The sequence below is a fragment of the Culex quinquefasciatus genome, chromosome 2 (assembly GCF_015732765.1).
Source record: "Culex quinquefasciatus strain JHB chromosome 2, VPISU_Cqui_1.0_pri_paternal, whole genome shotgun sequence".
Classification (NCBI taxonomy): domain Eukaryota; kingdom Metazoa; phylum Arthropoda; class Insecta; order Diptera; family Culicidae; genus Culex; species Culex quinquefasciatus.
In genome coordinates, this window is record NC_051862.1 from 186,654,032 (window position 1) to 186,678,252 (window position 24,221).

General features: G+C 37.7%; 1 protein-coding gene across 3 annotated transcripts; it reads left to right on the forward strand.

Annotated features, from left to right (window-relative positions):
- Positions 1–491: 491 nt before the first annotated feature.
- On the forward strand, positions 492–24,159 carry LOC6031193 (nicotinate phosphoribosyltransferase). 3 transcript variants are annotated; one of them, XM_038252642.1, is made up of 11 exons: positions 492–1,034; positions 7,977–8,147; positions 8,209–8,335; positions 8,415–8,498; positions 8,567–8,694; positions 16,064–16,204; positions 16,275–16,446; positions 18,551–19,225; positions 22,095–22,360; positions 22,424–22,833; positions 22,927–24,159. In XM_038252642.1, exons 1-11 carry the CDS (start codon positions 923–925, stop codon positions 23,002–23,004), a joined length of 2,364 nt encoding a protein of 787 aa, XP_038108570.1. In that variant the 5' UTR covers positions 492–922; the 3' UTR covers positions 23,005–24,159. The 3 variants fall into 3 exon arrangements, with proteins under 3 accessions (XP_038108570.1, XP_038108571.1, XP_001842034.2); XM_038252643.1 differs by having other exon boundaries at positions 18,968–19,225; XM_001841982.2 differs by lacking the exon at positions 18,551–19,225 and having other exon boundaries at positions 493–1,034.
- Positions 24,160–24,221: the final 62 nt, after the last annotated feature.

Below are 24,221 nucleotides of genomic sequence, written 5' to 3' on the forward strand. Positions count from 1 at the left end.
GTAGCGAGGATTCAAACCAAACAAACCGACGGCCATCCCGCCGCTGTCAGCGCACGAGCAGTGTCAGATTTGACCTTCAAAATACCTTCACCGTGGGGCCACGCTTCGCGAGGGAGCACGGTGGAAGAATGCTGATTGATACATATTGGGGGAGGTTTGAATGAAAGTGGTTATGAATGGTTGTAACAAATGTTGGTAAGTTCACGAGTGCTTCGAAATTTCGTTTAAACTGGAAATAAAGCATATCAGTTGAAAATTACATGACACTGAAGTAATTCAGCCCAGCCCACCATCAATCCAGCCGTGCCCCCGTCCACGTTCTGCAGTCGGCCCCTGAAGGTAGGCCTCTCAGCGGGTGCGCACACCACCATAACAGTCCGGCTTCGGCCACATGTGGTGGTGTCGTTCTACTGTGTTTACAGTGTCAGGAACACAGTCTACACATGAACAGACCTGGTCCACAAACTACACACAAAACGAAAATTGCAACTTTCATTGACATTCAGTTGTGCTTTCGATTTCGTCGGGTTCGGTTCGCAAAAATACTAATCGTAATCCTTTAAAAACGGGCTCACCCAGGTCAACCTGCTTGAGATAGTGTTGAGCCTTGTGGCTGGCGCTATCAGCTCTTCAAGGTTCGGGAGCTCCTCGGACAGAGATTTGAGGTTCGAACCTGATATGTTTTGGGCGACCAGCACTTGTACTCATCTGCTGCTACCGCGACCTTGGTGAATGTTTCTGAAGTGAATCTCTGTGCTGTCCACTCCGCGCAACAAACAGTGATTGAAGCCCTTTAGTGGTGTCCCGTGTGTGTCCCTTTCTGTTTCAAGTGGCGCCGACGATCCTCGCCCAAGTCCTGAAGAAGCCACTCCAAGTGCGCCGACGAAATCGTAACTAGTTTTCGGGTGTCCTGTAAAATTCCATGATGTCATCCAACAACAGTGTTGACCTGCTGGAGGACGGCGCGTTTGCCGCCAACAAGAACAGTTGGAATCGCTACTACCAGAACAGCGTTGTCCAGCCACTACTCACTGGTAAGAAACGAGGCAGACTCCTGCGCCTGACTCTACCTTCAGAATCTGCATATGTGCACTTTTTACACACGCTACTACTACTCGATATAATTAGCTGCCTTGTGTGTCAAACCGAGTAATAGTCTACACTTACGCTCAATGAAACCACAAGTGCCCCACCAACACCCACAAAAAGTGTCACCATCAGACTACTACATCGTTAGTGTAGTTCTCCTTCGCGAATTACACTCGCGGCCAGCAGTGGTCAGTGTGTTAGCGATAACCCACACCACGGTAGAACACGCGACTTTTGGCAAAGTGTGGTCCCCTCGTCTCACACACAACGAGTCCCGCCGGCTTACTAATCGACGCGCGCGGTGAATATGAGCCGTGAAATGTTTGTAAATATTCGCGTCGGAACACGATAAAGCATGGATTCGGAATTGGATGAACAGTGCTGACTAAGAAAGGGCAATAAACGAAGGAATTTGGACTAGTTTACTCTCGATTACATGAATAAAACAAGGATTCATCAAAAAAGATTGCTACCTGAAAAAATATTGTTGTTCACTATTATTTTAGTTTTTCATGCATTTTGATAAATGTAAACACATTTTTCACTAAGTTTGAAAAGTTGCATTGTGGTTTAAAATACCAGTTGTACGACTGATTTAAAAAAAAAAAAACAATCTATTTATGGTCCTCACTTATGAAAATGGTGTGTAATCGGACACCATAGGGGTCATTCCATCTGAAGCGGAACAGCATTTGAAAATTACCCTCTCCGATCCTGCTCAAATTTGGCAGAGCTGTTGATACTATCAAAACATGCAAGAATCCCAAATTTCATCCAAATCGGACCACCCCCTCCATTTTTGTACCTCCCCAAAAAATCGACTTTTTGGCGATTTTTGACCAAACCTCCAAGTTTCAAACGACGATAACTCAGGAACCACAAATCTTAGAGGGTCGGTCTTAAGCTCAATTTTGAAGGAAATTGGACGTAGAATCCATTTCCGTGATCAACATTTTGATTAATTTATTTTTTCTACCTGTATTGCGCAATTGAAAACTTTAAACGGCCGTATCTCAAAACACCCCAACTTATTTTTTTTATTTGACCTCACCATCGTGTTCCCTGGCCAATTTTACATAAGAATCACTTATCGACAGAAATGAATATGTTTCGTTCCAGAGATATCGAATTTTAAAGTTGTGTGTTTTCGAGATTGCCTACATGAGCTTCATTCGCTGCATCTGCTAGAAGCACACAGGTAGGCTGATCAATAACTACTACCTGGCCATTTATTGAAATGATATTTCATCATAAATAATTTTTACCAAATTGGGCAAAAATTAACTATATAACACTGTAGGAAACTGAAGTATAATCGCGAATGTGTATCTGCTCAAAAAAAATGAAGTGAATTTCTGTGCTAACCCATAGGACAGAGCAATAACGACACACAGTAAAGGGCAGAATTGGATTCTGACGGAGCGAGCAGGAAAATGCAATTAATCTTGTTAGTAACACTGAACAATAATTGCACGATACTTTATTGAATAAAAAATATGAATTCAAAAAAAAATCAAATTATTCGCTCTACAGCATTGCCTTGGCGTTCTCGATTGCGAGATTCCTACTCGAAACTAAGTGTTCGAAGGCTTGATTGTTGAGGCAATTGCAAACCTCTTTTTACACCTTAGCTTCCATCCACCCCGGGATTCAAACTGACGACTTTTGGATTGTTAGTCCAACTGCCTACCAGCGACTCCACCGAGACAGGACCCAGGGAGACGACTCCTACACCTGGACTGAGCTAACGACCTAACCTTTTTTGGTTAGTCCGGGGCCAACATTTACAAATCTCGTCTCGAAAAATGCCACCGGGACCTTCTGGGATCAAACCCAGGCCGACTGGGTGAGAGGCAACCACGCTTACCCCTACACCACGGGTCCCGGCAAAAATATGAATTAAAATGAATAAAATTTGTTGATACGTTGCACTCTAATGAAGGACGATCACAAGGAGTAGAAAAAGGATTTCTGGAAAGTATAAAACTGGAAAATGTAAGAAAATCACAAAGTTTGATCTGCTGCAAAGCGGCTAATTTCCCAAATTTAGAAGCGATGATTTCGACACCTGCTGTCCTCACGTATAAAGTTTTTTTTTATTAAATGTAGCTTGACCAAAATCATCTTTTAATCAAATGGAGCTGGCTCACAATATAAAAATTGATTTAATATGATCAATCTTTTGAACCATAAATCAGATTTGCCAAATTATGGTAAAGTGTCAATAATTAACTATAATTATAATAATAAAGCAGGTTTTGGGGTTTTTGCTGAGTGACACTATTTTGCTACCACCCATGATAAAGGCCCTAGTCATAACCTAGGAGGTACTCTAAAACGGTTAGCAACACGTAAAAAACGGTGCATTTAAAATAACCCAATAAATATTCCTTTCACATAAATAGATTGATCAAGGTAGGGGAACAGCATCTAATTCCAGCGTTCCTCTAATGTTGCCATATCAGCGCTTTGGCATTCAATTACAGCAGATTAAAAGCGTTTTCAACTGAAATCGAGTGATAAATAGCTCAATAAGAAGTTAACAAGCAAGTTTCTATCGAGTTTTGCAAAATTTGTTGTTTACATAGTGAAAATGAGTTAATTGGACGAAACTAGGAGCGAGGACTTCAGCTGCCAAACATACGAGAATTTCTCCTATGAGCCATTTGAATAAATATTTGCGTAAAATTTAAAAAATAAATTAAATCAATCATCTCCCAGCACAAGGTAGCAGTTATTGATCAGCCCGCCTGTGTGCTTCTAGCAGATGCAGCGAATGAAGCTCATGTAGGCAACTCGAAAACACAAAACTTTAAAATTCGATATCTCTGGAAAGAAACATATTCATTTCTGTCGATAAGTGATTCTTATGTAAAATTGGCCGGGGAACACGTTGGTGAGGTCAATTAAAAAAAATAAGTTGGGGTGTTTTGAGATACGGCCGTTTAAAGTTTTCAATTGCGCAATACAGGTAGAAAAAATAAATGAATCAAAATGTTGATCACGGAAATGGATTCTACGTCCAATTTCCTTCAAAATTGAGCTTAAGACCGACCCTCTAAGATTTGTGGTTCCTGAGTTATCGTCGTTTGAAACTTGGAGGTTTGGTCAAAAATCGCCAAAAAGTCGATTTTTTGGGGAGGTACAAAAATGGAGGGGGTGGTCCGATTTGGATGAAATTTGGGATTCTTGCATGTTTTGATAGTATTAACAGCTCTGCCAAATTTGAGCAGGATCGGAGAGGGTAATTTTCAAATTTGCATTTTTTCGTGCACAGTTGAAATGGAATGACCCATAGTTAAATTTAAGCTTCCTGATTTGTTTTACAGAGAAAAAATTCTGAATTGTATAAAAACATTGGGAGGTTATTCCACAAATTTGACCGTAACGATCAAAAATAAAACAAAAACTGTTTTATAGAAGGAGTGGAAAAATCCGTAATTATTGTAAAATAAAAAGATATTAACCCATGACAACCCAACCCCGTCTCAAGACGGGCTTCGATTAAAAAAATCGCCAAAAATCAATTTTAGAAACAATTGGAGCATTGGACAGAAGAACTCTTAAATTTTTAAAAGCAATTTTTTTAAAAGGTCATTTTTGTAGGGGTAAACTTTATAGTGTTTTAATAACATTTCCTCTATTTTGCAGTAATTTTTGTAGTGTCCCAGACTGTGACTAAGCATTTTTTTTCAATTTTGAATGATAATAGTGCAGAATATGTGAAAAACAAACAAAAAATTAAAAAGTGACTTTAAAACATGGATAAAATAGATAGGCAAAATTTAATTATAGAAGGTGGTAGAATAGGCCAAATAGTTCCCGGAAAAACATAAACTAAACAAGATAAACATAGAACAAGACAAGTCGTCGCCGTCGTGTTAACTTGTCGCGATCCATCAAAAAATCTCATAAAAGTGGTGTGTTTTTTTCTTCAAGTGCATTTTTTCGGAAATCCCGTCAAATTTCCTACAAGTTTGTCTCTGCCTCGCTTCTGCCGGCTTCGAGATACAGAAATATTTAAATTACGAAATGCAAAAATGTTTAAAACGCTTACGCCCTTCGCAATTGTCATTATCGAGTGAAACTGGCTCCATATACACAAAAAGGGCTTATATAAGCGTAGGATAACATGTCTGCAAAGTTTCATTGAAATCGGAGAGGGTCGAGACAAAAGTATCTAAAAAATTCCTATTTTGGGCTGGAATTGCTCCACAGGTAAAAATTTGCATCGGCCATCTAATCTAATCTAATCTAATCTAATCTAACCCTAGCGCAGCCAGTCTTTCGAGGGCATCCTGGAGAATGCCTTAGGTTGATTGACGCCTAGCATCTTCTTGTCATTATCAACATTTGCAGTGCGCCATTGCATTAACATGCATTGAAACATCACAAACGTCGAAACGGCCAGGCCAACTGCGTAAAGTTAACCGCAAAGATGATTCGTTGAATTGGATTGAGTTTGAACACGAATGTTCAAACAGCAATACATTTCTGAATCTACAGGGGAGGAAGAAACGTGGGGATCCCCCGCTCACGTTCCTGTTTATTTAGGCAATTAATCGTTGGGAGCCACCATGCTAAGAAGTTTTGGTGCTCCGGGACCCTCGAGGATGGGACATCGTATTTCCACAAATGCCCTGGACACTATTTGCCGTGGTTATAGCGCCACAACTCGCTCATAAAAATTTGCATCGGCCATAAATAAAAATTTAAAACCGATTATTAAGTATTCCATAATAACAATGAAATTAGTCTTAGGTTTAAAAAATACTGTTTAATGTTTTTGTTCAGCTAAATAATACAGTTAAATAATTCCGCAATAGCAATAATTTTCGATTCAAGATCATGCTTGAATTTTCCTCCCAAAATCCATTCCAATCGATTCAATCGAAATAATTTAATTTTGATTGCATTCCGTCCTAAAAATTGCTTCGAGTACAAATGCCATGAAATCATTCTTTGAAACAAAGCACCTCCAAATGAATACCCGGATTTGGACCACCCTTATGAAGACGCTTAGTTTTTCAAATGATTTCAATGAATACTTTAAAAGATAACATGGTCTCTGGAGTCTTTTTTAAAATGTCCAAAAAACAAATTTTAAGTTTTTGTTTTTTGGACCACCTTGAGTCAGGTTTATTGAAAAACACCCAAAAATCAAAAAAAAGTGAAAATTTAGTTCATTGGACCTTTAAAAAAGCTCCAGATGAGAACTTTCTATTGAATTGGTTGACGATTGCTCGGTTGTGAAATTCACGGCAGACAGCAAAATATGTTCATTGAGTATTTACTGGATTACTTATAACTGGATTTCCTAATCTAGATGTCACAATCTGACGTAAATCAAACACATTTACATTCGTCACTAAAAAATATCAGTATTCAAAAAATTGCGTAACGTACTTTATGGATGACGCCTAAATAAACCTTAACCCTTGCTATGAAAATGTTAAGTCACTAATTTGTACTACAGACCTACCACACTGCCGAACTTATCAATGAATTCTGACGTCACAGTATTATTTAATCGACCACTACGGGAGTGTGTGAGACCATATGGCGTGCTCCCACCACTGAAAAAAATACGCATAATCTTATCTAGAAAAAAAGCTTCCTCCAGATTGATTAATTTCAAATTCATCAGCTATCGCGTGTCGCTAGAAAACTGAAAATTATTGAAGCATGAATTCATGACCTGTTTCATCATAACCTGTACTTTAATTGACTCTTAACCATTTTCATTCTTAGAAAGTAACATTGTTTACTTGTCTTACAAAAATTTATTCCGATTCAAGCTAGTTGTAACCCTCATTTAACTGCAATGTTATACAAATATAAGCCGCGGCATGGAACTGTTGTCATGTTAACTCATTTTATAACTAGTAAAGTTTGCACTTGACGGTGCGAGTCTTATCAGCATCAGCCTTAGTGTCTATTCTGTGACGCGTTTGTGATGGTTTCATATGATTTGTACGTGAGAGACTTTGGCGGCCTTCCTTGGCCAACGTTAGGTCTGTGAGATAGGGAATGGTTAGTTTTGCGCACTCAGTAATTACACCGAGTTATCAGCTTTGTGTGTAGCCTTGAAGATGATGCTCGAAGCGTTGTTTCTCAAACTTGATTTCAATACTGATATTATTTTTTTAAAGATTTATATGACTTTTTTTTGCAAGGCTATGTTTTTTTTAGAAATAGCTGGAATTGAATAAAAGGTTTTGAACAACACAATGCTTTAATAAATAATATATAATTCACTTTTCTGTGTTTACGATTATCATGTAGACATATTTGTATTAAGCCATTGCAAATTTTATTTCAAAATTCTGTTGAACTCGTTAAACCGGTCCCGTGTGCATTAAAAAAATCGTCAGTTATTTTTTTTTTGTATTTCTAAAACAAAATTAAATCGAGTCAATTCATGCACACGCCAGCTGTCTTGAGAGTCTTCACTCCAAATTTCAGCTAATTTGGCAAATTAAATCAAGAGATATCGCGGCATTCGTAAATCAACTCGGTATTTCAAGAGAAAAAACGCCCAGAAAATTTCCGCTTTGCGCATGGCTCAAAATTTTGCTTAAATCTGTCTGTTATTTATTTTAATCATGAACTATCTTCAAGTAACATTCAAAACTTATTGGAAATTAACTGTTTTGTGAATTTAATAAATTTTATGGCTTTCTATACCCTTAACTTAAATTACCCCAATGCGTATTTTTTAACCAATGAGGTTCCTTCCCTTAAATGGCTCATAATTTAAATTGCTCAATAATTTCATTTGTAGTTTAATTTTTTTTCGTGATATACATTTTCAGAAAATTTACATTGCATTTTGCTGAACTTTTTTGATTCCATTTACAAAACGATGTTTTTCCTTCCTTTTTCAGATCTCTACCAGATTACGATGGCGTACGCGTACTGGAAGTCCGGCAAGATGGACGATCACGCCGTGTTCGATCTGTTCTTCCGCACGAACCCTTTCCAGGGCGAGTTCACCATCTTTGCTGGACTGGAGGAGTGCCTCAAGTTCATGGAGAACTTTCACTACTCGGAGACAGGTTTTGCAATCTCACGTTAAACAATAAATTGATTGATACCAACGCAATCTTTCATTCACAGACGTTGAATACCTGAAGCATGCCCTGCCGCAGGGAATTGAGGAGGAATTCTTCGACTACCTTAGCCAGCTGACGGCCAAAGACGTCACGCTGTACGCCATCGAGGAGGGTTCCGTTGCGTTTCCCAGGTACGTGTCAACGCTGGCTGAAATTGAATAATGATGGTTAATTTGAGTCCCATTTTATACTCCTACACCTCGCACGTAGAATACCGCTCATCAAAATAGCAGGCCCACTGATTATTGTGCAATTGCTGGAAACGACCCTGCTGACCCTGGTGAATTACGCTAGGTACGTGCGCTTCAAACTTGGCGGGATCAAGTTCAATAGATATGTTCTTTTTTGTGTACTCCACTCAGCTTGATGGCCACGAACGCGGCCCGATACCGGATGGTGGCCGGACGCCACATCAACCTGCTGGAGTTTGGCCTTCGCCGAGCCCAGGGTCCCGACGGAGGCCTCTCGGCGTCCAAGTACTCGTACATTGGTGAGTCACGTTATCATTAGCAGCAAAAAAAAACACTCAAAGAAATTCGACAGAACTCGGAATGGCGTTCCGAAATTTGCCAACACGTCAATCGATCGCTTTTGGGGAGCCATGAAACGCCCCACTGAACGACAGCAGTGCGGAAAATCACGCGATTCCAATCCGAATTTCATGCAGTCCGTGAAATTCGTTCCGGGTAGAATCAGGAAAAAAAATCGGCGTCACGGAAGCCTTCAACCTCTTTCAGATTTTGAATAACCTTGGCAATAATTTTGAGCTGAACAGGAAGTCTTCAACTGCGTTTCTCAAGTGCATACAAGTTAAACTACTTTTGTCGACCTGGTTACCCTAAGCCGAAACTTGCAAAGCGATTCTCTATCGATGCAATGTGTTCAAAGTTGCTGTTCGTTCGAAACCCTGTGGAATCCAGCGGAACGGTCTAAATCGAGAAAATAACATCGAATGTGATTTTGCGGGTGGAAAACAACACCTTGACAGTGAAGTTGCGCTTGTTTTCGTGATTTTGACAGCAGGGAGGGGGGGGGGGCAAACGAACAAAAATTGAGGTTCAAGAACAACAGCGCCACATTGTTGGCTGGGTTGGTTTGGAAACCATGTCTACGCCGTGAGGTGTTCACCGATACATCGATAGGCTCTGGGTAGCACTTTTCACACGGTTTCATGACTGCGGAACGATGTGGCCGCGGGAGCACATGTTTTGGGGGGTGGAAAGTTCAATGCTAAGGTTGTCACTTTCTTGGGAAGGCCGAGCCCTGACTGTTTGTGGGAAATTGGCATGCACTTCAAAAAACTAATATCAGTTTTGATATTGAACCCTCAACGTATGTTATGCATGATGTGTTGATATTTGTGTTTATTGATTGACTGATTGATTGATTGCGATACATGAAAAGTATTTAGTCAAAATTAATTTATTTTTTTTCAAACATGGTGACCGTATTATTGATATATTCAGAAAAAAATTCAGAAAGAAAATCAACTCAGCTTATACAATTTTAGGGCAGTTATTTCCTGTTGAAGGACCTACCAGAACATAAATCCAAGTTGCATGAGTGCACCGCGTGCATGTGCAAACTTATTAAAAACATAGTTTCGATGGCATTTCCGGCTCTTGGAAAAGAAACATACTTAATGAAACTTCTCAGAATTGCTAAAAAGTTTTTATTTTTGCTTCTTTCTATTTTTCATAAGGTATGGTGATCGTGCAACTTTCCATGCAGTTGAGAATTTGTTTTCCGTTGAAGCATCCAGTCTAACTTTGAAGTGGCCCGCAGTGAGGTCTATTTCTGTCATCGGACCATTGATAAAGCTATTCAATAGGGGGGCAAAACCGAACATTATGCTCTTATTCAACCAGAGCTGATTTTACGACGATGTATGAGCAGTTCTCTAGGATTTCGGTCATTCGATTTTTTTTGTATTTTTTAATCCGACTGAAACTTTTTTGGTGCCTTCGGTATGCCCAAAGAAGCCATTTTGCATCATTAGTTTGTCCATATAATTTTCCATACAAATTCGGCAGCTGTCCATACAAAAATGATGTATGAAAATTCAAAAATCTGTATCTTTTGAAGGAATTTTTGATCGATTTGGTGTCTTCGGCAAAGTTGTAGGTATGGATACGGACTACACTGGAAAAAATAATACACGGTAAAAAAATTTGGTGATTTTTTATTTAACTTTTATCACTAAAACTTGATTTACAAAAACACTATTTTTAATTTTTTTATTTTTGATATGTTTTAGAAGGCATAAAATGCCAACTTTTCAGAAATTTCAGGTTGTGCAAAAATCACTGACCGAGTTATGAATTTTTAATCAATACTGATTTTTCAAAAATCGAAATTTTGGTCGTAAAAATTTTCAACTTCATTTTCGATGTAAAATCAAATTTGCAATCAAAAGTACTTTACTAAAATTTTGATAAAGTGCACCGTTTTCAAGTTATAGCCATATTTAAGTGACTTTTTGAAAATAGTCGCAGTTTTCATTTTTAAATTAGTGCACATGTTTGCCCAGTTTTGAAAAAATATTTTTGAAAAGCTGAGAAAATTCTCTATATTTTGCTTATTTGGACTTTGTTGATACGACCTTTAGTTGCTGAGATATTGCAATGCAAAGGTTTAAAAACAGGAAAATTGATGTTTTCTAAGTTTCACCCAAACAACCCACCATTTTCTATCGTCAATATCTCAGCAACTAATGGTCCGATTTTCAATGTTAATATATGAAACATTTGTGAAATTTTCCGATCTCTTCGAAAAAAATATTTTTGGAATTTTCAAATCAAGACTAACATTTCACAAAGGCCAAACATTCAATATTACGCCCTTTTAAAATGTTTGTCTTGATTTGAAAATTCCAAAAATATTTTTTTCGAAAAGATCAGAAAATTTCACAATTGTTTCATATATTAACATTGAAAATCGGACCATTAGTTGCTGAGATATTGACGATAGAAAATGGTGGGTTGTTTGGGTGAAACTTAGAAAACATCAATTTTCCTGTTTTTAAACCTTTGCATTGCAATATCTCAGCAACTAAAGGTCGTATCAACATAGTCCGAATAAGCAAAATATAGAGAATTTTCTCAGCTTTTCAAAATATTTTTTCAAAACTGGGCAAACATGTGCACTAATTTAAAAATGAAAACTGCGACTATTTTCAAAAAGTCACTTAAATATGGCTATAACTTGAAAACGGTGCACTTTATCAAAATTTTAGTAAAGTACTTTTTGATTGCAAATTTGATTTTACATCGAAAAATGAAGTTGAAAATTTTACGACCAAAATTTCGATTTTTGAAAAAATCAGTATTGATTAAAAAATTCATAACTCGGTCAGTGATTTTTTGCACAACCTGGAAATTTCTGAAAAGTTGGCATTTTATGTCTTCTAAAACATATCAAAAAATAAAAAAAATTAAAAATAGTGTTTTTTTGTAAATCAAGTTTTAGTGATAAAAAGTTAAATAAAAAAATCACCAAATTTTTTTTACCGTGTATTATTTTTTTCCAGTGTAGTCCGTATCCATACCTACAACTTTGCCGAAGACACCAAATCGATCAAAAAATTCCTTCAAAAGATACAGATTTTTGAATTTTCATACATCATTTTGTATGGACAGCTGCCGAATTTGTATGGAAAATTATATGGACAAACTAATGATGCAAAATGGCTTCTTTGGGCATACCGAAGGCACCAAAAAAGTTTCAGCCGGATTAAAAAATACAAAAATTAAAATTGAAGAAAAAAGACCGATTTCGTAGAGAATTGCTCGTATGTCACTGTGTTGTTCGGAGTAGATACATAGATTGTCCCTCGTGGTTTCATGATAAACCCTTGTAAATCGACCAATTTACGATCTTGCGCCGATTTATGTTTTTATCGTATGATTTAGAAAAGTTATAGATGTTGCTGAGTCATTATCCACCCGAAATCGGTTCTCCGATTTCCATGAATAATTGTGATAGAGTAGTTGTTCTGTAACTGGGCGCTGTTTAACTGGGCTCCTTTTTAACTAGGCGCTCGATAAATAGGCTGCAGCCCAGTTCAAAAGCAAACAAACATCAAAAAAAATCAAAACAAACCAAAATGACCGAGGGGTTAATGGATGCAAAAGTCGTTTTCAAAAAATACAAAAACTTTTTCGAGCATTTATTCAATTTCAAGTCACAATTATAAAAATATATACAGTGAGTATCATACATTAATTTGAGTAACTTTTATTTTAATGTTTCATCAGGAAAATATTATGCATCGGTGGTCCTCTCGAAATTTTCCATTCAGCCCAGTTAGCGAGCAGCACTCGGTGACTGGGCTACGTTCTTAGCCCAGTTACCGAACAACTACTGTACCTTCTCACGAATCCAAGGTGTATTTTACGGTATCTCATGACGGTGGGGCGGTGCGACTCTTCAAATAATTATTGAAATTTGATGTCAAAGGGACTTATAGAGCGATTCCACGGCAAACCAGAAGGATCCAAATCAAAAGTGCTCCGATTTGGTTCAAATTGGCATAGGAGTTCCTCGGTCAAAATTATTTAATCCGTAGTTCATTATTTGGCAAATAAGGTGATCCTACCCGAAATAGGGTGGTCCAAAAATGATTTTTTCTAACAAATTTCACAAAAAACATTATTTACTAAATTGGGTGCTAAAATGAAGCGTAGATTGCTGATATTATTGTTTACAGCGTTAAAACTTATTTTTCTGAGTACAATGACCCTTTGTACGACCACAAAGAGTTTAAAATGGATTTTTAAATCAATTTTGAAAAATTAACCTCACGGTCCTTCTTGACAGAAAAGCTCCTACTTGACAGCTTGTTCCAAGGGGACCATAGTTGATCCATCAAAAAAACGTTGTCTAGTAAATTTTTTGATTTTGATTTTTTGAGTGATCAGAAATGGTTTTAAATCGTGTTTTTTACCGTTGTAAATAAAAATTGATATAGGGCTTTAGTACCCAATTGAAGGTTTTGGACCAAAGATAGCTCACAGCTAAAAATATTTTATCAATGATTTTCATGATATTTTACATAACGTATGATTCAATTCAATTCTTTATTTATACATGTAGAGTAAGGACTGCTCCTTTTAAATTACTACAATCAGAGTTCAAGAGTGTGTAGTACTTCTTATTATTAAATGGCTTTGCCAAACTTAATCACTACCAGCGCGTATGATTAAAAATAATAACCCAAGTAACAATTTACGTTTTAATTCACTCTGGAAGAATATTTTAAGAGTCTCTGGAAAGATTCGAGCAAAAACCCGCTTTATCCTGAAAGCAGCAATACATAAGAGTTAAAGCAGCAATAAGTGTAAAATGGACCATTTTAGGAGGTTGTCAAGAGCGTATTTCAGGAGAGTTCTAGAGCCAAACAGTATTGCTGTTGATTTTTAACGGACTCTCCAGATACTCTCAAGAGATCTAATAGAACTTATTCTAAAGCTAATCAAATTTGTAGCTTTATTGAAGATCTCTTGATAGCCGCAATAAAACATGATTTAAACTTTTTTATTCTTGATTAGGATAAATTATATTTTATCAAGCAAATATGGGTGCAAGATTTACTTTATTAAATCCAACTATTCTTTGAAACTTTTAACGACAAATGGTTAACTTTATTCGGTGACATGAATATAATAATTATATAAATAAGTGTTTGATTATCGATTCAATCATATTGCGAAAACCCATGCCATTAAAATTTCACCAATCAATTTCTAGAGATACCTCGAAAAAATAGACACCGAATACATTATTCTGTCAGAATAACTCTCATTTTTCATAAAATTTAAGCAAACTTTTCTTGTTTAGCTGTAATTATCATCATGGCGTCCATCTAGGTCGCTATTTTTTCATTTAAACATGGCGAAATTCGTTAAATCTATTTGCTCTGACTTAAAGCTATTAGAAAAACATCTTTTCTTGAGATGCTCTTGATCAAGAACAACGTTTCTTGAAAAGCTCTTGTTTAAGATTAAGCAAGGGGTTCTAGACTGGAGTGAGCTTTGACATAGTTTTAACCCAGAGTAAAATGCACAATACTGCGACCGTAGCGCATGCAAGTTTTAGCCCACTGGAGATAGATCCAAAAATCATGTGTTGGCACATTTTCGTCATTTTCGTGAATTACGAATAACGAGTTTTCGTCAAATTTGAATGAAACTAGGATTTCGTTCAGTTCACCGTTTTTATTTATTTATTACAACAGAAAAGAATACTTGTCACTTTTTTCACTTGATGATTCGGAAACGCCTTCCTATGTTCAATGCCGGAAGCTCAGAAAGATGCACAATACTTGTTTCATCACCTCACAAATCTAAATTTGACACAATTGAATCACTGACTCACATAACAATTACGAATGCAGTATGATCATTTTTAATTTAATAAAAGAGCTTGCCCGGCACTTTAGAAACGTCTGATCTTCTTGCTGCTAAAAGTAGACTGAGTTTGACATTTGAAAGGTCAAGACAAAAAGATTTCGAATAAAGCTTTCCCTAAACAACTTGGTTTTAATACTGATTTGGTGAAGTCAATTTGATCTGGGAATATCTTCTTCAAGATAACTGTAAGTACATAAAAAAGAGATTAATAAAACTTTGCTCCATATTCTTCGAGAACATTTCAAGATTTTTTCAAGAATTCTAGAACAGTATTTTGCTAAGCCCAAAAAGACTTGATAAAAGCTTTTATAAAAGCAAGACGCTTTTTTCAAATGTTTTATAAAAACTGATAAAACTTAGGAGCATTTGGATTGCTACTTGGGAATGCAGATTTATGTACATTTATTGAATATTAATGACCATGCGTCTCCAACAAACTGTACTGGGAACTCATTTCGAAGGAGAAGCGTGGTGCTTTAAGTTCGATTGATATAAATACAGACATCTGATTTTTATTTTCTCAAAAAGTAATGTCTTAGTATTCATCTTAGGTAAAGGATATTGTTTATTTCTGTAAAACACCTAAAAATGATAGAAAAGTAATTTCTAGAACTTTGGTCTCGAGACCTCCAAATCAACAAACAACAAAAACCCATGATTCATTCAAAGAAACACAAACCAACTAACAAAAATAACCTCCAGCTGCAAAATAACAAAACACTCCTCATCAGCACAAACGATTTGTCATCCCACAAACAAAAACAACAACCGTGCGCAGAATAATGGCGTGAACTTGATATAAAAATCGCCAAATTGTTTGATTTTTCCTCTGCCAAAGACCCAAACACGGCTCGTGTCGCCTCGTGAGAAATCGCACCACGTGGAGGTTCTCACTGCACGCCTTCACGGGATCGTGACCAACTGGGGGGGCAAATAATTGCACATCCACCGTCAGAAACCGCGGGCCACCACCTTCTACATAGCGATTTTGTTTTCTTTCTTTATTCCCCATTAGAAAAGATTGATCAATAATTTCAGTGAATATCTGACTGCTCGTTGGAAACGCCAAAGCTACCAACGTGTTTTTTGCTGATATTTTCTAGCACCGGGAAGTGCTGCAAAATAAGGGTGGTTTTAGCAACCACCTTCAGTATTGGGGCTAGGGAAGACGGGTTTAAGGGTGGTGATGCAATAAAATGGTACCATGTTTATCAACACGCTCTCTGCGGCGCGAAAGTCAAATTAATGTGGGTGGTAGAAAGTTGGGAAACATGAACGGGCGGCAGGAGAGGAACTTTATTTTCTAGACTGGAAAATAATCATTACAAAACTGTAAAAAAATTAAAAAGTGTTTTGAAAAAATAACAACCTTACCATTAATTTCCCTGCTTCACCTTTTCCACTGGACTTTTAAACGATTCTAATTTCCCGCTTCATCCGTTGCACCAGGTGGTTTTGACGGCACGTCCAACGTGTTGGCGGGCAAACTTTTCAACATTCCGGTAAAGGGAACCCACGCCCACGCGTACATTACCTCGTTCACCGGCATCCAGGAGCTGAAGACGCGTGTGCTGGCCCACAAGGAAACCGGTAAGCCATGGCGGTATTTTCGTTAAATTTTCAAACCAAAAATTGACAAAATTTCGAAACCCCCCTGAAGGTGACAAGCGCGACCTGCTCGAGCTGGCTCTGCAGTACCGCGGTCAGCTGGCCAAGATCCTGGACATCTCGACGGACGAGTCGAGCGAGGGCGAGCTGGCTGCGATGGTGTCCTTTGCGATCGCCTTCCCCGACGGCTTCATGGCCCTAGTCGATACGTACGATGTCAAGAGGTATTCCGCTTTTAGGCTACACTCTCTCGGATTTCTTCTGCCTGTGTTGGTGTGCATTATTTTCTTTTTTTTATCTATTTTTGTTATTTATTTCTTTGGGATACTATCAAATCGGCTTGCTACATTGGCTTTTGCCAACGAGCTCAAAATTGAATTTCTCTAAATTATTTCTCCCACTTCAGTCTTCCTTCTGTTCGATTTTCTGACCATTTCTGTACTGTTTCCTCACTTTGGTTTGGCTTTGTTTTAACACACTTTGACGTGGATAGGTTTGCGTTTAGTGTCATTTTAGCATAACTTTGATTTGAGATTTGTGAATAGCACAAAATTAAATAGACTTTTGAAGATGATTTCACCTTCTGAAATGTGAATTCAGATTTTTCAACTATGTACAGACATGAGCAGTATGACAAAGAACATTGGATAACGAAAATACTAAAAGTCCGTTCAGGAAAAATCTGTAAAATCTCAACAGCGGCCGAATTATAAAATTTGCTAACAGGCTTCATTTTATAAATTCATGTTTCATTAATTATAATGTTAAATTCTTTTGAAAAAAACTTGATTTCTTATAAAAGAATTCAGATGTGTATTGGAATCAGCAAGATTTTTTTCATGTTTTTCAATTATATCAAAATTTGAATTGATCTGTTAAGCATTCATAAAAATACAAATTATTCCGGATAATTCATTAAAAACATAATAAAGAAGAGGAATGCATCCGATTTCATTTATAAATAACATTGCCATAATAGTGCAGTTATCTCAGATTTCGGTCATTCGATTTTTTTGTATTTTTTGATCCGACTGAAACTTTTTTGGTGCCTTCGGTATGCCCAAAGAAGCCCTTTTGCATCATTAGTTTGTCCATAAAATTTTCCAAACAAATTTGGCAGCTGGCTATACAAAAATGATGTATGAAAATTCAAAAATCTGTATCTTTTAAAGGAATTTTTTCATCGATTTGGTGTCTTCGGCAAAGTTGTAGGTATGGATATGGACTACACTGAAAAAAATGATACACGGTTAAAAAAAAATTGGTGATTTTTTATTTAACTTTTTGTCACTAAAACTTGATTTGCAAAAAAAACACTATTTTTTATGTTTTAGGGGACATCAAATGCCAACTTTTAAGAAATATCCAGGTTGTGCAAAATATTTTTGAACGAGTTATGAATTTTTGAATCAATACTATTTTTTTCAAAAAATCGAAAAATTGGTCGCAAAAATTTTTCAACTTCATTTTTCGATGTAAAATCAAATTTGCAATCAAAAAGTACTTAAGTGAAATTTTGATAAAGTGCACCGTTTTCAAGTTAAATCCATAATATTATTGAAGTGACTCAATATTATTGAGGTGACTTTTTTTGAAAATAGTCGCAGTTTTTCATTTTTTTTTAATTTAAAAGTTGGCATTTGATGTCCTCTAAAACTAAAAAAAATAAAAATAGTGCAAATCAAGTTTTAGTGACAAAAAGTTAAATAAAAAATCTCCAAAAAAAATTTTACCGTGTATCATTTCTTTCAGTCTATTCCATATCCATACCTACAACTTTGCCGAAGACACCAAATCGATGCAAAAATTCCTTCAAAAGATACAGATTTTTGAATTTTCATACATCATTTTTGTATGGCCAGCTGCAAAATTTGTATGGGAAATTATATGGACAAACTAATGATGCAAAATGGCTTCTTTGGGCATACCGAAGGCACCAAAAAAGTTTCAGTCGGATTAAAAAATACAAAAATTAAAATTTAAGAGAAAAGACCGATTTCGTAGAGAATTGCTCAATATAATTACGATTTCAAATACAAAACAAATTTAAATGGCAATAATTGAAAAGTTAAAAGTATGCAATAAACCTTTCGTGAATAATTACGTTTCAAGTTATTTTTTCGGTATTTTTTATTTATTTTTTGATGTTATTCTGAAACGCAGGTTATCAAATTGATACGCCAACTCAGGGCCCCATTGTGACTTTCGGCAAATTTTCTCTTTTTTCTTACTTTCAAAATCTGTCCTCCTGTTCTAACACCACACAACACCTCTCCACCCTTGTTACCCAACCCTTCCGGTTTGATTTCGATTTCACACGCGATAAAGCGATAAGCATGACACAAAAAGTACGTTCCTGGGCGGTGGAGACCCCGGTTGTTTGCCCGACGGAACCCCCCAGTACGATCCGTGCTGTCTGTTGACCGGGGACCACCGACCGACGCCGGACGACTACGACTGTGACTCGTTGCTAGATAACCCGGACCCGGAGCTAGCCGACGTAGACTGCTTCGAGCCGACCGAGCTGGAAGGCACGGGGGAAACAGAAGGACAGGATGAGGACGGCGGGCAGGAAGACGGAGGTGGCGGCGGTGGTGGCCCGGTCGTCGATAGTAGTAACTGTTATTATTGTCGTGATAGAGTGACACGTGCTAACAACGATCCGTGTGCGAACGGTGGTAATCTTCAGCAGGACGGCGAAGAAGATACCAACGTCAGTAATACCGATACTAATGATGATGGTAGTTTGCCTGCACAACCTCCAACAGCAGCTGAACCGGACCAGGTATGTCCGGAGAATGGCAACGGAACCGCCGACGAGGAGCTGCTGGTTGGCAACGGTGACGACGTCGTCAACTACGAGGTGGAAATGCCCGAGGACAGCGAAGAGCTGATGATACCGTACACGGAACAGCATCCACGATGCTCCAACTGCGAGGCCAACGCACGCGAAACTCGACCGTGCGTAATTGGGCACCTGAAGGCTGTCGGGAAGTGTTTCAGGTGAGGCGCCATGAATCCCGCCATCCCGCGAGCGCAAACTAACTTATCCCGGGCTGTACAAGTCCAAGTCCCCCTGAATTCCTCCTTCAAACACACACTCTATTCGTTACACACCCAACATCGGTTATGTTTTATTTGGTTAAACCATTCCACGACCCGCCCCTCAATACCAGTGTAGTGTAACCCCGTTGCGTAACACCCGGGAGCAACTTCCGGAACTACCACCTCCACCACCAACAACAACAACGCATGCTACGTGGTCCCGGGTTTTGTGTGTCTGGTTAAGCTACCATTTAGCTCGCTAATTTCCGCTCTTGTCAGAACTGCATAACTTATGGCGTCCAACTTCTGTTCAGTTTTGTTTTGTTTAATCTAACATCAACACGCAAGAGCTGCTCGTTACAAAACTTTCCGTTTAGTTTCCTGTTATATGTCTGCTACCCAACGGAGCATGTGTAATTCCGGGCCCAACTTACAACACTGCATCATGCCGAACCACCACCAGATCAACAACACGCGCACACAAACACAAACATTGCTACACCTACCATCATACCTTAGAAAGACCACCCCACCCACCAAGCAATACTAGGCGCAGCCACCTAGGTACCATAAGAATACTATAACGAGAATCTTTCACAAATTTCAACCAATTTGTTAAAGAAAATAGCCATTCATGTGACTAACACGTCTAAAATCATCAACTGATTGGCAAAACAAACAAAAAAAACTGTTTCTAGCAAACAACTGGAGCTTCCCCAGGGTCGTACTTTTTGTGTATTTGTGCTACATGGCTAAAACATACCGAAACATTCGCATTACACAGTATTTATATTCAACTTTCCCATTATCGAGCTCCTACCATGGTTTCATTTGTTGCGGTATTTAATGTAAAATCAGTTACTACTACTAGTTACTTCTAGTTTTTTCGTAAGAAATCTACTAACTCAGTCCGAGAGAGCACTGCATGGCTTGGGTTGTATATAATTGGAGTCTTTGTAAGTTTGTTTGACCACTTTTTTGTAGCATTTGGTAGCTTTGTTGTAGTTTAAATGTAACTTTGAACAAAATGATCAGATAACTGACGCAGAGTCTTGAGTAAAACTGCTGCTGAATAAGGATAAAAATAAATTATGCCTTTTTTGAAATATTGAAATTTCGTATTAATAATTCGTCAATAACATTTTATCCTATTCCCTTTGTCAAAAAATGACTCGATAAACAAAACACTTCAAATATTGGCGATTGGCACAAATATTTCAACCAAATTCTTAGAAAATCCAAACTTTATTTAATTCAACATTAGATAAAGTAATTTGAAACTGATAAAGAGGAAATACCTTTTTTTAACTTTCCTCAATGAAATCTACTTTATCTTTGTTTTATTTGTTTAAAAAAAAGGTGAGGTAAGATGTGAGCAAGAAAGCTGCTATGAAATTACTCAAAAATGTTTAAAACAGAAGGAGTCGGCAAATTAATCTAATTTTAAACTGATTAAGAAGAAATACCTTATTTTTTAACTTTTCTTAATGAAAATCTGTTTAATCTCTGATTTATTTGTTTTAAAAAAGGATTTAAAACTTAAAATTGAATTCAAAATTTGAAAAGCTTCATAGGAAGTGAGCAAGAAAGCTGCTATGAAATTATTCAAAAAATGTTTAAAAAAAGAAGGAGTCGGCAAATTGAATGGACCAGATTCTTAACCTAGCAAATAGATCCAAAAAAATCTCACCAGAATTCTTTAAACAATATTTAGTGGTTAAAACATATTTATTAAAACCATTTTTTCTAAACCTTTTATTTTCAAATTGTTAGTAAGAGCAAAATTCTTTAATTTTTATTTCGCACAAGAGAGAAGCGGTCAAAAGGTCAATGCTTTATTTCATGAGTAACAAAGCTCGAAGCAGAAATAGAGTTGCTCTTCTAGTCACTGTCTAGAGCCGATGCATGTCGGAAAAACTTGCATGACTTATGGAAAATAATCGCAGAGAATTTTTGTTCTGTTTAGATATCTCAAAATCGATTTGATGCTGGTGAAGTTTTGATCTTTTCGGTAAAAAACAAATTTGAAACAACAACAAAGTCCAAACATCAAATTTGTAATATAATCATTAGAAACTGTAGTACGCTTTTAGGAATAATTTAAAATTTTAGAACTACATTCAAGTGACCAATTTCGGTGTATTTTGAATAGATTGGTACTGTTGAAGCTTGCTTTTAATTATGTTTATTTTTATTAATTTTTCAAAAACTTTCTTATAACATTCATGCTGGTAAACTCCCACAAATAAACACAATCTTGAAAACGTTTCCCTCTCCCATTCGTGCCGTTCGCAAGCATAGTTGGCTCAACCACCAGCACCATCCGCCGCTTAGTATCTATCCACTTTGTCGGTACCCCTCCAGTAAGACTGAGCTAAACACCTCATCCTGCTCCGCCATCAGTAACCACAGTAACGGTATCGATTGTAGTACCTACGCTAGTTCCGATTGGCATTCCGTTCGAAATTGCTACCACGAATTGGACCAAGTTTTGATCAGGTTAGATTTCGTTTCTTTAGTCAAAATTATGCTTCAAATTGATAAAAGTTAATTTTTTAATCATGAATTTTGGTTTTTATCACTCACGTCAGCATTCATTCAAAACACGGTTCGTCACACAAACAAGTACATAATTACACATCTCTGAGTTCTAACTCTTGGCCTAAGTGTATCTCTCTAATCCCAACTCTCTACCTCTGCGCTAAGTTTCCTGCAAACAGTTTAACTCCTGGTGTTGTTCTTCCTCAGCGTGCACGTGCACGTTGAACTCCACTAAACCTGTGCTCTCTTCTCTCGCTCTTCCACAACCGATTCTACCTCTTCTTAGGAGCGGCCTGTTAAACTTTTGCGCCGTGGCACTGGCCCTCAACGATCAGGGTTACCGTGCGGTCGGCATCCGCATCGATTCCGGTGATCTGGCCTACCTGAGCTGCCTGTCACGGGAGACCTTCGAGCGGATCTCCGAGCGCTTCAAGCTGACCTGGTTCAGCAAGTTAACCATCGTCGCATCCAACGACATCAACGAGGAAACGATTCTGAGCCTGAACGAGCAGGGCCACAAAATCGACTGCTTCGGCATTGGAACGCACCTGGGTGAGTTGCAGGGCTTTTTGTAGAAAGAAGTTGGGGTTCATATCGCTGTTTGTTTCACTCTAGTGACATGCCAGCGACAGCCGGCCCTGGGCTGCGTCTACAAGATGGTCGAGATCAACAGTCAGCCCCGCATAAAACTGAGTCAGGACGTGGCCAAGGTGACGATGCCGGGCAACAAGAACGTCTTTCGTCTGTACGGTGCCGACGGGCACGCTCTGATCGACCTGCTCCAGCGGGTGGACGAGAGTCCGCCGGAGGTCGGCCAGAAGGTGCTCTGCCGTCACCCGTTTCAGGAGTCGAAGCGCGCCTACGTCATCCCGACGCACGTCGAAGCCCTGTACAAGGTGTACTGGGCAGACGGGCGTGTGACGCAGGCGATGCCTTCGCTGGATGAGGTTCGCGAGCGGGTGCAGAACTCGCTGAAAACGCTGCGCCAGGACCACAAGCGCACGCTTAACCCGACGCCGTACAAGGTAGGTGATCTGTCGTAACAACTTTCAAATAAGATTGTTAAAAATGGGTAATATTACACAAATTATTCTTTCCACATTCATTCCCACTTCCAGGTCGCCGTGAGTGACAACCTGTACAACTTCATCCACGACCTCTGGTTACAGAACGCTCCGATCGGCGAACTGTCATGATAAGTTTGCCCCCCAAAAATTGAATAAAAACACCACTTGGAAATGCATCCCCCACGTTTGCGGGATGCTGCAATTTGTTACGTAATGCACTCAAAGTGTGTTATGATTGTGAAAAAAAACTCCCCTCCCAAACCGCGGGAGTCGATTGTAAGGGTTTGTTAAAAATTATTTAAAACACAATAAAAAAAAATGTTAGCAATTCCACACTGAAAAACACAGATTGTAATCCTACAGGAAGAGAATAGAAAGCTGGAAAAGAATGTCGAAAAAAATGATTGAAAAACAGATTTTTGCACGAAGGCAGCGCAAGGGATTGATTCCGGATGGAAGCTTATTTTCAGATGTGAAACACTGTTTAGATCATTCCGTAGCAAGCTCAATGCTAAACTGTTTTACAACACCTTTTTATTGCAGAGGAAAACAAAGTAACAAACAAACACATAGTCAACGTAAAGTACAACCGGTTATAACTGAAGCTTTTGAATAAAGATGTAGGATTTTTTAAACCTATTTTATACTACAAATTAACACTAAAAAGTTTGTTTTATTTCATTTAAAGTAGTGTTCACGAATAGAAAATCTTTCACCCAACCACAACGAAACCTTTCTGAGTAGTTTTGAACTAAACTGTTGAAAATAATTTCACTCCAAAACACGATGAGGATCACAAAAGCAGTGCCTTACCGGAAAACAGATATCGACAGCATAATTTTGAAAACAGAGAAAAAAAATAGAAACACTTTAAGTGTCTAACGGTTATCATGTAATTCTCGAAACACAAATTTTTACTAAGTTCAAATCTTAAAATAAGCTTTCATTTCAAAAAACAACATTGATGAAAAATATTTGAAAACCCACACTAAATTTTTTTAACTGTTGAAGCATATTGTGGAACATCTTTCCGAACAAACAAAAAATTGTTAGCAGATTTATAAACACCATAAATATTTATTCTCATCGACAAAGAGGTTAAAAAACAACACTTATTGAACACTATTAAAACAACCTATAACATACACAACAATGGTAAAAATAAAACAATATAAGCGAAAGAGCGTCGTCACACAAAATTAGTATAGTCAGAGTAAGGAAAGTTGTACTCGCCCGTGGGGCTTTGGATAGTAAATGTGAATAAAACATTTTAAAACACCAAAATAAATATTTTTTTCCTCGAGAAATATCACTCCAATCCAAATCGCGAAAATAATTTACATTTT

Bases quoted from the DNA above. Each gene is read 5' to 3' on its own strand.
- LOC6031193 (XM_038252642.1), top strand. From the start codon at position 923: ATGATGTCATCCAACAACAGTGTTGACCTGCTGGAGGACGGCGCGTTT. The intron at 8,336-8,414 runs GTACGTGTCAAC...CCTCGCACGTAG, and splicing joins GGTTCCGTTGCGTTTCCCAG to AATACCGCTCATCAAAATAG. The intron at 19,226-22,094 runs GTGAGGCGCCAT...ACCTCTTCTTAG, and splicing joins GCTGTCGGGAAGTGTTTCAG to GAGCGGCCTGTTAAACTTTT.